This window comes from Chiloscyllium punctatum, chromosome 4, assembly GCF_047496795.1.
Source record: "Chiloscyllium punctatum isolate Juve2018m chromosome 4, sChiPun1.3, whole genome shotgun sequence".
Lineage (NCBI taxonomy): Eukaryota > Metazoa > Chordata > Chondrichthyes > Orectolobiformes > Hemiscylliidae > Chiloscyllium > Chiloscyllium punctatum.
Window position 1 is genome coordinate 99,268,178 of NC_092742.1, and position 14,130 is coordinate 99,282,307.

The following is a 14,130-nucleotide window of genomic DNA, read 5'->3' on the forward strand; positions in this document are numbered from 1 at the left end:
GAGTGTCGAAGGCTGAGGAGTGAACTTATAGAAGTTTATAAAATCATGAGGTGCATGGATAGGGTAAATAGACAAGGTATTTTCCCTGGGTTGGGGGAGTCCAAAACTAGAGTGCATAGGTTTAGGGTGAGAGGGGAAAGATTTAAAGGGACCAAGGGGACAACCTTTCCATGCGGAGGGTATGGAATGAGCTGGCAGAGGAAGTGGTGGGGGCTAGTACAATTGCAACATTTAAAAGACATCAGAATGGGTATATGAATAGGAAGGGTTTGGAGGAATATGGGCCAAACGCTGGCAAATGAGACGAGATTAATTTAGGATATCTGGTTGGCATGGATAAGTTGGACTGAAGGGTCTGTTTCTGTGCTGTACATCTCTATGATTCATGTCCTTTCTAAATTTTTCTCCTATCAACTTGAAGATATACCCACAAGTCTTGAAATCCTTCACCTTAGGGAAAAGATCATCGTTAGTACCTCTTATCAAGAAGATGAAGAAGGAGGCTTACGTCAAGATGAGACATGAAGGCTCAGTTAGGGCGCTGGAGAGTGACAAGTTAGCCAGGAAAGACTGAAAGGGAGAGCTAAGAAGAGCCAGGAGGGGACACGAGACGTCTTTGGCAGGTAGGATCAAGGAAAATCCTAAAGCTTTCTATAGGTATGTCAGGAATAAAAGAATGACTAGGGTAAGATTAGGGCCAGTTCTATGTGGAGAGGCATTAAATAAATATTTTTCATCAGTATTCACACAGGAAAAAAAAATCAATGTTGTTGAGCAGAATACTGAGATACAGGCTATTAGACTAGACAGGGTTGAGGTTCACGAGGAGGAAGACCCCTGGGCCAGATGGGATTTATCAGAGGATTCTCTGGGAAGCCAGGGAGGAGATTGCAGAGCCTTTAGTTTTGATCTTTATGTTGTCATTATCTACAGGAGTAGTGCCAGAAGACTGAAGGATAGGAAATGTTGCCTCTTGTTCAAGAAGGGGAGTAGAGACAACCCTGGTAATTATAGGCCAATAATTACTTCTGTTGTGGGCAAAGGTTTGGAATGGAATATAAGAGATAGGATTTATAATCATCGAGAAAGGAATAATTTGATTAGGGATAGTCAACACGGTTTTGTGAAGGGTAGGTCATGCCTCACAAACCTTATTGAGTTCTTTGAGAAGGTGACCAAACAGGTGGATGAGGGTAAAGCCGCTGATGTGGTGTATTTGGATTTCAGTAAAGCATTTGTTAAGGTTCCCCATGGTGGGTTATTGCAGAAAATACGGAGACATGGGATTGAGGGTGATTTAGTGGTTTGGATCAGAAAATAGCTAGCTGTAAGAAGACAGATGGTGATAGTTGATAGGAAATGTTCATTCTAGAGATCAGTTACTAGAGGTGTATTGCAAGGACCTGTTTTGGGGCCACTGCTGTTGGTCATTTTTATAAATGACCTGGATGTGTAGGATGGGTTAATAAATTTGCAAATGACACTAAAGTTGGTACAGTTGTGGACAGTGCAGAATGATGTTGTAGGTTACAGAGGGACATGGATAAGCTGTAGAGCTGGGCTGAGAGGTGGCAAATGGAGTTTAATGCGGAAAAGTATGAGGTGATTCACTTTGGAAAGAGCAACAAGAATATAGAATACTGGGCTAATGGTATGATTCTTGGTAGTGTGGATGAGCAGAGGGATCTCAATGTCCATTTACATGGATCCCTGAAAGTTGCCACCCAGGTTGAAAGGGTTGTTGAGAAGGCATATGGTGTGTTAGCTTTCATTGGAGTTTCAAAGCCATGAGGTCATGCTGTAGCTGTATAAAACTCTGGTGTGGCCGCATTTGGAGTATCACTACAGTTCTGGTCACCGCATTATAGGAAGGATGTGTAAGCTTTGGAAAGGGTTCAGAGGAGATTTATTAGGAGGGAAGTTCTTATGAGGAAAGGCTGAGGGACTTGAGCCTGTTTTGGTTGGAGAGAAGAAGGTGAAGAGGTGACTTAAAATAGGCATACAAGATGATCAGAGGATTAGATAGGGTGGACAGGGAGAGCCTTTTTTCCTCAGATGGTGATGGCTAGCATGAGGAAACATAGCGTTCAATTAAGGGGTGATAGATATAGGACAGATGTCACAGGTAGGTTCTTTACTCAGAGTAGCAAGGACGTGGACTACCCTACCTACAACAGTAGTGAACTCATCAACATTAAGGGCATTTAAATGGTCATTGGATAAACATATGGACGAGAATGGAATAGTGCAGGTTAGATGGGCTTTAGATTGATTCCATTGGTTTTAGAAGGGCTCATGCCTGAACCATCGATTCTCCTGCTCCTTGGATGCTGCCTGACCTGCTGCGCTTTTTCAGCAACACATTTTCAGCTCCAATCTCCAGCATCTGCAGTCCTCACTTTCTCCCTTAGATTGGTTTCACAGGTCGGCGCAACATCAAGGGCCAAAGGGCCTGTACTGTGCTGTAATGTTCTATGTTTCCATGTTCTATATCCTACCTTATCTGTGCCCCTCATGATTTTATCAACCTCAATAAAGTCACCCCTCAACCTCCCATGCTCCAGCCTATCCAGTCTATGTTTATAACTTAAACCCTCTATTCACAGTAACATCCTGGTAAATTATTTCCGAATGCTCTCCAGCTGAGTGACATCCTTCCTATAACCGGGCTACCAGAACTGCACACAGTACTCCAGAAGAGGCTTCACCAATGTCCTTAGCAGCATGTTGGGTAATCTAACCTTTCTGACCTCCTTCTAATATCATGTCCCAGCTCTGGTTCCCTGCACTATCCTTTTCTTTAATATTCTTAATTAATCGGCCACAATTACTCCTTTCTATATCTCTCTTTAGAAGGTCCCCTTCCTAACTCTAACTCCTCAAAATGAATCTCATAGTGACTCGATTGCGAACGATTGCATTGTCTTCCTGGTTTCAGGAAATGGGTGGCTGGTGACAGCTCTTCCCCTTACTGATGCTACACTCCAACTCCATCTCGCCTGACCTGACCTACTGCCCAAGTCCCCTATTCACACCTCCGGTCAACCTCACTTCCCCTTGCTGACATTGGCTGGCTCTTGCACCCCCTCCCCGCTCACTTCCCACCCCCAGCCGGATTTACCTCTGGTCCGTATGGTAACCGGGCGATCACTTCCGGAGCCATCCAGTACGGAGTCCCAACTAAAGACCTACGCCTTGGAATCTCCTCATTCACTTGGGCACAAAACCCAAAGTCTGAGAGCTTAACCTTCAGAGAGACAGAGAGATGGAGAGTAAACGCGAGAGAGGGGTGGATTATACACTTGCCCTATCAGTGGGTTTACGCAGGTCGGGCTGCTGGTGGACTGTAAAATCCAGTGATTGTAGATACCAATCCCATCCCCACCCAGGGATGGGTAACCCAGTCAGCAGGCGTGCCTGCCCATCGGTCTATTGAGCTTCTTAAATTCAGCCTCCTGAACCCAAACGCCTGCCATATCTCAGCCAACAGACAGGATCTCAGACCAACACGTGGTACCCCAGTTCCCAAGGGCACTGTCAACAATGGTCCCTGCCTCTGGTGGCATTGCAAGGAACTGCAGCACGGCAATTAATTCAGCTGGGAGTGAGAAGTTCTCCCGCTGTGCCATGGTGGGGGAAAGGGCTCGAACATCCCTGTTCCTCTCAGCCCACAAGCCGCAATGCAATGCTGTAGCATCCCTAGTATTCCTTTAGCTGCTGCCTGGGTCATCTGGACATGTGGAAATGAATCATCAGATGCAGGAAATAATTACAATACCATAAAAACTGGAAAAGGTCAGGGTCATGACAAATTTGCGAGTATCTAACTGTCTGCTTCCCGTCTCACCCAGATCCAGTTTTATTTCTCTCTGGGTTAAAATTTGCCTCAAGTGCTGACAGCAGGTTTTCCTCAGAGCTCCCCGCTCTTCTGGCTGCTGTTTCTGACACAGTCACAAAGTTACAGCTTGCTACTAAATGGAGTGGACAACGACCAATGTCTGTGCAGTCCAGTTCCTAGTGAAATCCAGCACCCTCACTATCATCCTCCATTGGCTCAAACCAGAGCAGGCCTAGTAGGGAGTCCAACCCCATACCTGCCTGCCCTCCACTGATTAGATTAGATTACATTACATTACAGTGTGGGAACAGGCCCTTCGGCCCAACAAGTCCACACCGCCCCGCCGAAGCGTAACCCACCCATACCCCTACCTTTACCCCTTACCTAACACTACGGGCAATTCAGCATGGCCAATTCACCTGACCTGCACATCTTTGGACTGTGGGAGGAAACCGGAGCACCCGGAGGAAACCCACGCAGACATGGGGAGAACGTGCAAACTCCACACAGTCAGTCGCCTGAGGCGGGAATTGAACCCAGGTCTCTGGTGCTGTGAGGCAGCAGTGCTAACCACTGTGCCACCGTGCCGCCACCGAGCACCGTGCCACTGGGTGCTCAAACATGTAACTGTCCCGGTTTTGAAAGGTTGTGACGACAACTTTGAGCACAGTTGCCTCTTACCCGTCCGTCAAGTGTCAGCAGAATAGAGTCACTCTTGATGTCTCGATGGATCACACCGTGGGAATGGAGATACGCCAGAGCCTTCAGTATTGACAGGCAAACAGTAGCGATCTGCTCCTCATCCATCCTGTTTGAGCAATTAATTCAGGATAATTACTAAACATAATTTATCAGGTATTGGAACATATAGAGAATGTGATGTGGATCAGGGTGACACCTGGGTTCAGGGAGTGGCTGGGGTCAGAGTGACACCTGGGGTCAGGGAGTGACTAGGGTCAGGATGACACCTAGGGTCAGGGAGTGACTGAGGTCAGAGTGACACCTGGGGTCAGGGAGTGACTGGGAACAGGGAGTGACTAGGGTTAGAGTGAAACCTGTGGTCAGGAGATGACTGGGGTCAGAGTGACATCTGGGGTCAAGGAGTGATTGGGGTCAGAGTGAAACCTAGGGTTAGGGAATGACTGGGGTCAGAGTGACACTTGTTGCGGTCAGAGAGTGACTGGGGTCAGAGTGTCATCTGGGGTCAGGGAGTGACTGGGGTCAGAGTGAAACTTGGGGTTAGGGAATGACTGGGATCAGAGTGAAACTGGTGGTCAGGGAGAGATTGAGGTCAGAGTGAAACCTGCTGGGGTCAGGGAGCAACTGGGGTCAAAGACATCCCTGGGGTCAGAGAATGAGTGGGGTCAGAGAGTGAGCCTCGGGGTCAGAGAGTGAATGGGGCCAAAGTGACATCTGTCAGGGTCAAATACTGATGTGATGAAGATTTACTTGGGTCAAATGCTGTTGAAATTGGACCCAACCCAACAGCTTGATGTTTGCCATCCACATCAGCAATATTCTAATCCTTTGTGCTTTAGACTTAGTCATTAAAATAAGTCTGTTTCTATTCAGTTACACTCCATCCTAGATAATTTAAAATATCTTTACCAAGTTATCCTATAGATTCCACTATGTGAACGAATGGACCTGGTTGAGCAGGTTTTGCTTTGTAATTGTGCAGACTAACAGCAGGCTGGAATCTAATTACAAGGAGTACATCAAGTGAGCTGGAGTAATGACAGGGTTTGCGCTCAGTTCTTGGAATATAATGCTGACGGGGAAAGCTAGGTGCCAATATGTCTGTGCAGGTGGAAATAATGCAGGAACAAGCATGTTGATTGTGTGTGAGAATTGTCTGTGAGGATGAGGAAGTCCTCACATCATGACCAGCCCTGATAGCCGAACCTTGCGAAATGTCAACAGTAAACAGCTCAAACTGGAATGCCCAAATCTGAGCTGGGAAACTCTCCCTGTGACTGCAGATGTCCTGACATGGTAACTTTCTACAAACTTCCGTGTTTAACAGGACACGAGGAAATCGGAGAGTCTCTCAATTATCTTTTGTGTACAAATCCCCAGCCAGTTCACTGCAGGGAAGTGGTGGTGTAGATGGTAGTTTCACTCAAAGAATGATCCAGTATACTCAGTTAATGTTCTGGAGATGTGAGTTCAAATCCCACCAGGTGAAACGTTCTTTTTTTTAAAGAGAAAAACTAGTCTAATAGCAACCACTGTCAACTGTTGCAAAATCAAATTTGGTTCACTAATGAACTTGAGGGAAGGAAATTCGTCTCTGCCCTGCCCAATGTATGACTCCAGGCCCACAGTAATGTGGTTGCCTCTTACCTGCCCTATAAAGATGTCATAATAGGGCATTTGGATAATTTCAAGGTCATCAGACAGAGCCAACATGATTTTGTCAAAGGGAAATAGTGTTTAACTAATTTATTGGAGTTCTTTTGTAACTTGTGCTTTAGATAAAAAGAGGAACCAGTGAATGTATTGTACTTAGATTTCCAGAAGGCATTTGATAAGGTGTCACATAGAATCCCTACAATATGGAAGCAGGCCATTAAGTCCACACTGACCCTTCCGAACAGCATCCTATTCAGTCTCATCCCTCTACCTTTTACATTTTGTATAATGAAGTGTTAATAACACTTTGTTTCTTACATATTTCAAAATAACCCAAACATCAATATTTTTTAATTGAAAACAATTGAAGTGAAGAATAACTGAAATACCAGAGCACAAACTTGACTATTACTCAATTTAGTGACTGTAGTAAACAGCCGATTCAGTGAACACACTACCTTCCAGGCAGCAAAGCTGTCGGAAATGACTTTGAGGAAAAGCCTGAATTCAGACACAGTGTGACTGGCCCTCACCATGACCTCCAAAATACTGACCATCTCCAAAATCTGTCCAGAGTTCTTCCAAATTGGAGCTGGGCAGTTACTCATGCAATAGACTGGTTAGAGACAGACCTGAACAACGGGGAGAGGTGTGAGGGGCAGACTAGCACATGGCGCAGTTCAATATTTGTAACAATGATCTATAAACAACCATGTCTTGCAAGTATATTGCTTCTGGTATGGCATCTAAACTCTGTAATTCTGCACCTTGGACCTGATTCTGAGTGGAGGTGTTATAAAGGTGATGGGCTCCTGCAGCTCATGGCATTACACATTGAATCCCTCATAAACCATATCCAGTGTATGTTAGCCCCACAATGTCAGTATCCAAACAGAATTGTACAGCTCCATTGATAGCCGGCATCATCCCAGACAAACGTTCTTGTGTGTGACTTGAGCTGGAAATCTCTGTGTAAATGTTTGCAGCATTGTTCTCTTTACTGAAGGTCTGACATCCTTTCATAATACCAACTTTTAGATTGTCCAATAAGCACAAAATCCACCCATGTATTCAGTTCACTTTTATAACAACAATATGATGAAAACAGTGCCCAACTCACAGTAAGGAGCATTGAAAAAATGAGTCTCATTACTGCACCCAAGACCAAATTATGATTAACTACAAGGAATTTGAAAATATACATTATTTTCCCTTTAATTACTATTGTGACCTCATAGTCGACTCTCCTGCTCCTCAGCCGCTACATGAACGGCTGTGTTTTTTTTTCAGAACCACACTTTTTGACTCTGATCTCCAGCATCTGCAGTCCTTCCTTTTCTCCCTGCTAATACTCACTCATAATCATTTTCATGGCAACAATATCACTGCGTGTTTAAACATGTTACAGTCAGATCTGGGTACATTTTGAATTGCTCTGTCTATCTCCGAGCTCAGTAATATGGGATGTGAATGGCAGTGTCTGTGTGATGCTCGGTATGTAGGCCATGCCTCTGAGAGACTGACAGATTGTTTAAAACAGCACATCCCTTCAGCTATTTACAACAAACAGGTTACTGCCTAGACACTAATAGCCTGAGCTCACAAAACCCAAAGTACAGTGTCCAACATTGGACAGGTCTGGACAATATTTTCATTTCATTTATTCATGGAATATGATTGGGCCAGTATTTATTGTCCATCCCTTGTTGCCCTTAAGAAGGTGAGGGTGAGCTGCCACATTGAACCACTGCAGTCGATGTGCTGTAATTAGACTTACAATACTTTGAGGACCTGACTAGAAACGTTGATGAGGGTCGAGCTGTGGATGTGGTGTATATGGACGTCAGCAAGGTATTTGATAAGGTTCCCCATGGTAGGCTCATTCAGAAGGTCAGGAGGAATGGGATATGGGCAACTTAGCCATCTGGATACAGAATTAGCTGGCCAACAGAAGACAGTGAGTGGTAGTAGAAGGAAAATATTCTGCCTGGAAGTGACTGGGTGCTCCACAGGGCTCTGTCCTTGGGCCTCTACTGTTTGTAATTTTTATTAAAGACTTGGGTGAGGGGATTGAAGGATGGGTCAGCAAGATTGCAGATGACACAAAGGTTGCAGGTGTCGTTAACGGTATTTGCTGTTGTAGGCTGCAGTGGGATATTGACAGGATGCAGAGATGGGCTGAGAGGTGGCAGATGGATTTCAACCTGGATAAGTACGAGGCGATGCATTTTGGAAGTTCGAATTTGAAAGCTGAGTACAGGATTAAGGATAGGATTCTTGGCAGTGTGGAGGAACAGAGGGATCTTGGTGTGCAGGTACATAGATCCCTTAAAATGGCCACCCAAGTGGACAGGTTGTTAAGAAAGCACATGGTGTTTTGGCTTTCATTAACAGGGGGATTGAGTTTAAGAGTCATGAGATCTTGTTGCAGCTCTATAAAACTTTGGTTAGACCGCACTTGGAATATTGCGTCCAGTTCTGGTCGCCCTATTATAGGAAAGATGTGGATGCTTTGGAGAGGGTTCAGAGGAGATTTACCAGAATGCTGCCTGGACTGGAGGGCTTATCTTATGAAGAGAGGTTGACTGAGCTTGGACTCCTTTCATTGGAGAAAAGCAGGAGGAGAGGGGACCTAATTGAAGTATGCAAGATATGAGAGGCATAGATAGAGTCAATAGCCAGAGACTATTTCAAAGGGCAGAAATGGCTAATACGAGGGGTCATAGTTTTAAGCTGGCTGGAGGAAAGTATAGAGGGGATGTCAGAGGCGGGTTCTTTACACAGAGAGTTGTGAGAGCATAGAATGCGTTGCCAGCAGCAGTTGTGGAAGCAAGGCCATTGGGGACATTTAAGAGACTGCTGGACTTGCATATGGTCACAGAAATTTGAGGGTGTGTACATGAGGATCAATGGTCAGCACAACATCGTGGGCTGAAGGGCCTGTTCTGTGCTGTACTGTTCTATGTTCTATGCACTCCCCATGGTTTAATCCATCTAACTTGCCCTGGACACTATGGGGCAAGTTACATGGCCAAACCACCTAGCCTGCACATCTTTGGACTGTGGGCAGAAACCCAAGCAGACATGGGGAAGACATGTAAACTCCACACAGACAGTCACCCCAGGCTGGAATCAAACCTGGGTACCTGTGGGGGCAGCAGTGCTAATCACTAAGCCACTGTGCCACATCAAAGACTGGTGTGGGTATAAAATTGGTTACTAACAGGAGGCTTGAATGGGTCTTTTTCAGTCAGATAGGATGTCACACGTGGTGTGCCACCACGCTTAGTTGTGGGGCAACCGCCCTTTAAAATTTATGGAAGTGATTTGGATAAAGGAAGGGAAGGTATGGTAGCTAAGTTTACTGTTGACACAAAGATAGATAGAAACTGAGTCGTGAAGAGGATACAGGATCCTACAAAGGGATGTAGACAGTTTGTGAGTGAGGCAAGGTCTGGTGAAAGGAGTATAATGTGGAAAAGGGTAAAATTGTCCATTTTAGCACAAAGAATAGAAAGAAGGCACATTATCTAAAAGGTGAAAGATTGCATAGCTCTGAAATGCAAAGAGATCTGGGTGTCCCAGAAGGTTCCTGGGTGGGAGAGGAATGAATGAATCACAGAAGTTTAGTTGACAGGTAAAATCTATAATCAGGAAAACTCACAGAATGTTATATTTTATTGTGAGGGGAATTGTGTGGAAGAATAGGGTGTTTATGCTTCAGTTGTACAGGGCATTGGTGAGATTACCTCTGGAGTTCTGTGTAGAGTACTGGTCACTGTACTCACAGCAGCATGTTAATGCACTGGAAGCAGTTAGAGAAGGTAACTGCTAATAGTTGGAGTGAGCAGACTGCATCGTGAGGAAAGGCTAGTCAGGCTGGCTCTGTGTCCTTGGGAGTTTAGAACAAGTCTGAAGGGACTGAATTTAAACATAAAAGATCCTGAGGTAACTTGACCATGTGGATGTGGAAAGAACGAGGGTTCAAAGTTTAAAAACAAGGGAGCACCTATTTAAAACAGGGATGAGGAAACATTTTCCTCACAAAGGGTTAAGTGTCTTTGGAATTCCGTTCCTCAAAAGTCCGTGGATGCAGAACATTTATATATTTTTAAGGCAGAGGTAGATCAATTCTTGATGACCGAGGGGATGAAAGATTATCCGGGGGATAAAAGTTTATCCAGGGATTTGCAGGAGTTAACAGTTGAGGCTAAAATCAGATCTGCTAGAATATTATTGAACGGGAGAGCAGGTTTGAAGGGCTGAGTGGCCTACTGTTTTTCTTTCAAATAGTCCAACAAGCCACTCAGTTCAAGGGTAATTAGAGGATCAGCAATAAATGTCAATCTTGCCAGTGATGCAAGAGTAACGAATACTTATTGATATTCAATTAATAAATAAAGATTATTCATAAGATTACGATTCATCTGGAGAGAATTAGCCAATATAGAAATGGTGGAATAGAGATTAACCCATCTGTGCTGCACCATCACTTCATACCATTGGCCATCCGATTGCGACGTGATCAATATCAGACACAATGCTCCAACTGCACTCACAGTAAAAGGTCAGAGAGGTTCACTGTGCTTTCACAACTGGGTTCCTGGGTGGGAGAGGCTGCTGCAAGCATACCTGGTGTAGGAGATGATATCGGTGAGTGCACCTCCCTGCAGCAGCTCCATGACCACCCACAATTCATCCCCAACAAGGTGGCTGCTGTACATCTCCACCACATTCTCATGGTGATAGTCTCTCATGATCACAACCTGAAAAACAGATCAAAGAGATCGCTCAGTGATTGGGAGCTGGCTGGGTGGAGGCAACGCTCTGCCACTAATCTCATCGCAACCATCATTGACCCTCGAATCGATCCCTTCTCTCGGTAACTCTAACCAATCCCTTCTCTCTCTGTACCTCTAACCGATCCGCTCTCTTGGTATCTCTAACCGATCCCCTCTCTCGGTATCTCTAACCGATCCCCTCTCTTGGTACCTCAAACCGATCCCTTCTCTTGGTAACTCTAAACGATCCCTTCTCTTGGTACCTCGAACCGATCCCTTCTCTTGGTAACTCTAAACGATCCCTTCTCTTGGTACCTCGAACCGATCCCCTCTCTCAGTATCTCTAACCGATCCCCTCTCTCGGTATATCTAACTGATCCCCTCTCTCGGTAACTCTAACTGATCCCCTCTCTCAGTAAGTCTAACCGATCCCCCCTCTCGGTAATTCTAACTCTAACTCTAACTGATCCCCTCTCTCAGTATCTCTAGCCAATCCCCTCTCTCGGTATTTCTCTCTCTGTATTCCTGACCCTCCATTCCCTCTCTGACCTTCGACACCCCCCCCATATCTCTGACCTTGAGTCCCCTCTCTCTGACCCTCGATCCCCCCTCTCTGTATCTCTGACCTTCAATTTCCCTCTCTGTCTCTGAGCCTCAATCCCAGTCTCTCAATCCCTCTCTCTCCGTACCCTTGACCCTAGATCCCTCTGTCTCTGTCTCCCTGACCCTAGATCTCTCTTTCTCTGACTGATCGATGGTCCTCAGTGCTGTTTTCCCCTTTCCTGGGTGACCGTGCTGAGTGCCTTTTCGTTGCTGGTCCTTACCTCATTGAACAGCAGCTCCCTGCGCTGCTGTGTCCTCAAGTCCATCCTTTTCACTGCTACCCTGCGGCCTGTAAGTTTCTCGGTGGCCACACACACAATGCCAGTGGAGCCCTCCCCAATCTGACTGAGGGTCTCCAGGTGTTTCCTGGGGTCAGTCTGGTTGACCACCATTGCCATGGCACTCCTGAACTGCTCGTGTGTAACTCTTTGGCCTTCCCTGGGAGGTTGGGTTTCACGGTGAGTTAGAACCAGCTGTGGGCAGCTATTCCGGTGGGAGCCAGGCTCTCTCGGACCGGGCGGTTGCCGGGCAACATTCCCTGTTGTAGGCGTGGAGTCAGGGTTCAGTGTGGGCGTGGCTCCGGCCTGCTTCTGCTCAGTGCTTGTCACTGCACTCCGCCCTGACCTCAGAGCACCGTTGAGAATTACTCCACCATTCCGCTCAAAATGGTCAACCTTCGGAAAAGATTCAAACGTAAGTTTCAGCCAAACCCGTCCGCTGCGAGAAAAAGACTCATCGGGTGACAGTGATCCTGTTACACCCCCAACCCAGTCCAACCTTCATACCTACTGGTGCCCACCATCACCCAACCCCCAAGCAGAAGGTCACATCTGCGGCTGTACTACAAAGGATCAGCCAACATCGTGGATCCATTCATTGTCTGGATCCTATAGTACACCAGGCAAACCAATATATTGGACCCATACACTGGGTCAATGATTATGTTGGATCCACCAGCACATTTGATCAATTAGTGCAGTAAATCTGTCAGCACACTGGATCACCAGTTTAACTACCAGTGCCCTTGTTCCACTAATACATTGTACTCACAAGTGTACTCGGTCCATCAGTATATTAGTGCACTAGATAAGGGAGGTTGGTTAGCTCAGTTGGCTGGACGACTGGTTTGTGACACAGACTAACAATAGCCTGGGTTCAATTCCTACACTGGCTGAGGTCAGTCACTGGTGAAAGTCCTTCCTTCTCAACCTCTCCCCTCATCTGAGGCATGGTGACCCTCAGGTTAAACTGCCACCAGTCCTCTCTCTCTAATGAGAGAGCAGCCCCTAATCTGGTTGGACGATGGTGACTTTACCTAGCACACTGGTATCAGATTTGTCAGTGTGCTGTACCTGCTGGTACAATGGATCTGTTAAAATGCAGAATTCAATGGGATACAGGATCTACTGGTATATTGGATATGTTAGGACAATGAATCCACTGGTATACTTAGAGACATAGAGATTTACAGCATGGAATCAAATCCTTCAGCCCAACTCATCTTTGCCGAACAAATATCCTAAATGCATCTAGTCCCATTTGCCATCACTTGACCCAGATCTCTTTAAACTCTTCCTAGGCATGGAACCATCCAGATGTCCTTTAAATGTTGCATTTGTACCATCTCCTCTGGCAGCTCATTCTATACACGCACCACCCTTTGTGTGAAAAGGTCGCGCCTAGGTCCCTTTTAAATCTTTTCCTCTTACCTTAAACCTATGCGCTCTAGTTTTGGATTCTCCTATCCTGCAGAAAAAACCTTGCCTATTTACCCTAACCAAGCCCCTCATGATTTTATAAACCTCGATAATGTCACCCCTCAGCCTCCAGAAAAAATAGCCCCAGCCAATTCAGCCTCTCCATTTTGGTCAAACCGTCCAATCCTGGCAACATCCTTGTAAATCTTTTCTGAACCCCTTCAAGTTTCACAACATCCTTTCGATAGGAAGGAGACCAGAATTGAGTGCAGTATTCCAATAGTGACCTATACAGCCCTATACAGCCATGATACAACCTCCTATACTCCATGCATTGACCAAGAAGAGAAAGCTTACCAAACACCTTCTTCACTAACCTATCTACCTCCTACTCCATTTGTAAGGAACTATGAACCTGCACTCCAAGGTCTCTTTATTCTGCAACACTCCCCAGGACTTTACCTTTAAGTCCTGTTCTGATTTGCCTTTCCAAAATGTAGCACCTCAACTTATCTAAATTAAACTCTACCTGCCACTCCTCAGCCCATCGGCCCATCTTGTCAAGATCCCATTGTACTCTGAGGTAACCTTCTCCACTGTCCAATTTTGATTAGCTTGTACACTGAATTCACTCATTTATTGGAAACCCTATTATACTGATTCTGCCTAAACCTTGGATCTCCAAGTACACTGGAACCACTTGTGTATTAACATCATCATACATTGACTCCAGGTCAGTGAATTCACTAACAGAGTCTTAGAACCTATCACAGTACAGAACCAGGCCTCTTCAGTCCAATCAGTCTATGCCAACCATAATCCCAAACTAAACTGGTCCCACCATCCTGCTCTTGGC

At 45.6% G+C, this 14,130-nt stretch overlaps 1 protein-coding gene across 1 annotated transcript in view; it reads right to left on the minus strand.

The window, feature by feature from the left end:
* Window positions 1-14,130, minus strand: part of LOC140476578 (serine/threonine-protein kinase PAK 4-like) — a 78,545-nt gene that overhangs the window by 21,536 nt on the left and 42,879 nt on the right. The window contains exons 4-7 of the mRNA XM_072569389.1: window positions 11,799-12,251; window positions 10,826-10,959; window positions 4,520-4,646; window positions 3,122-3,247 (exon numbers count right to left, since the gene is read on the minus strand). Of these exons, the coding sequence (XP_072425490.1) occupies window positions 3,122-3,247; window positions 4,520-4,646; window positions 10,826-10,959; window positions 11,799-12,251 (840 nt within the window). The remainder of the gene's footprint in view (window positions 1-3,121; window positions 3,248-4,519; window positions 4,647-10,825; window positions 10,960-11,798; window positions 12,252-14,130) is intronic.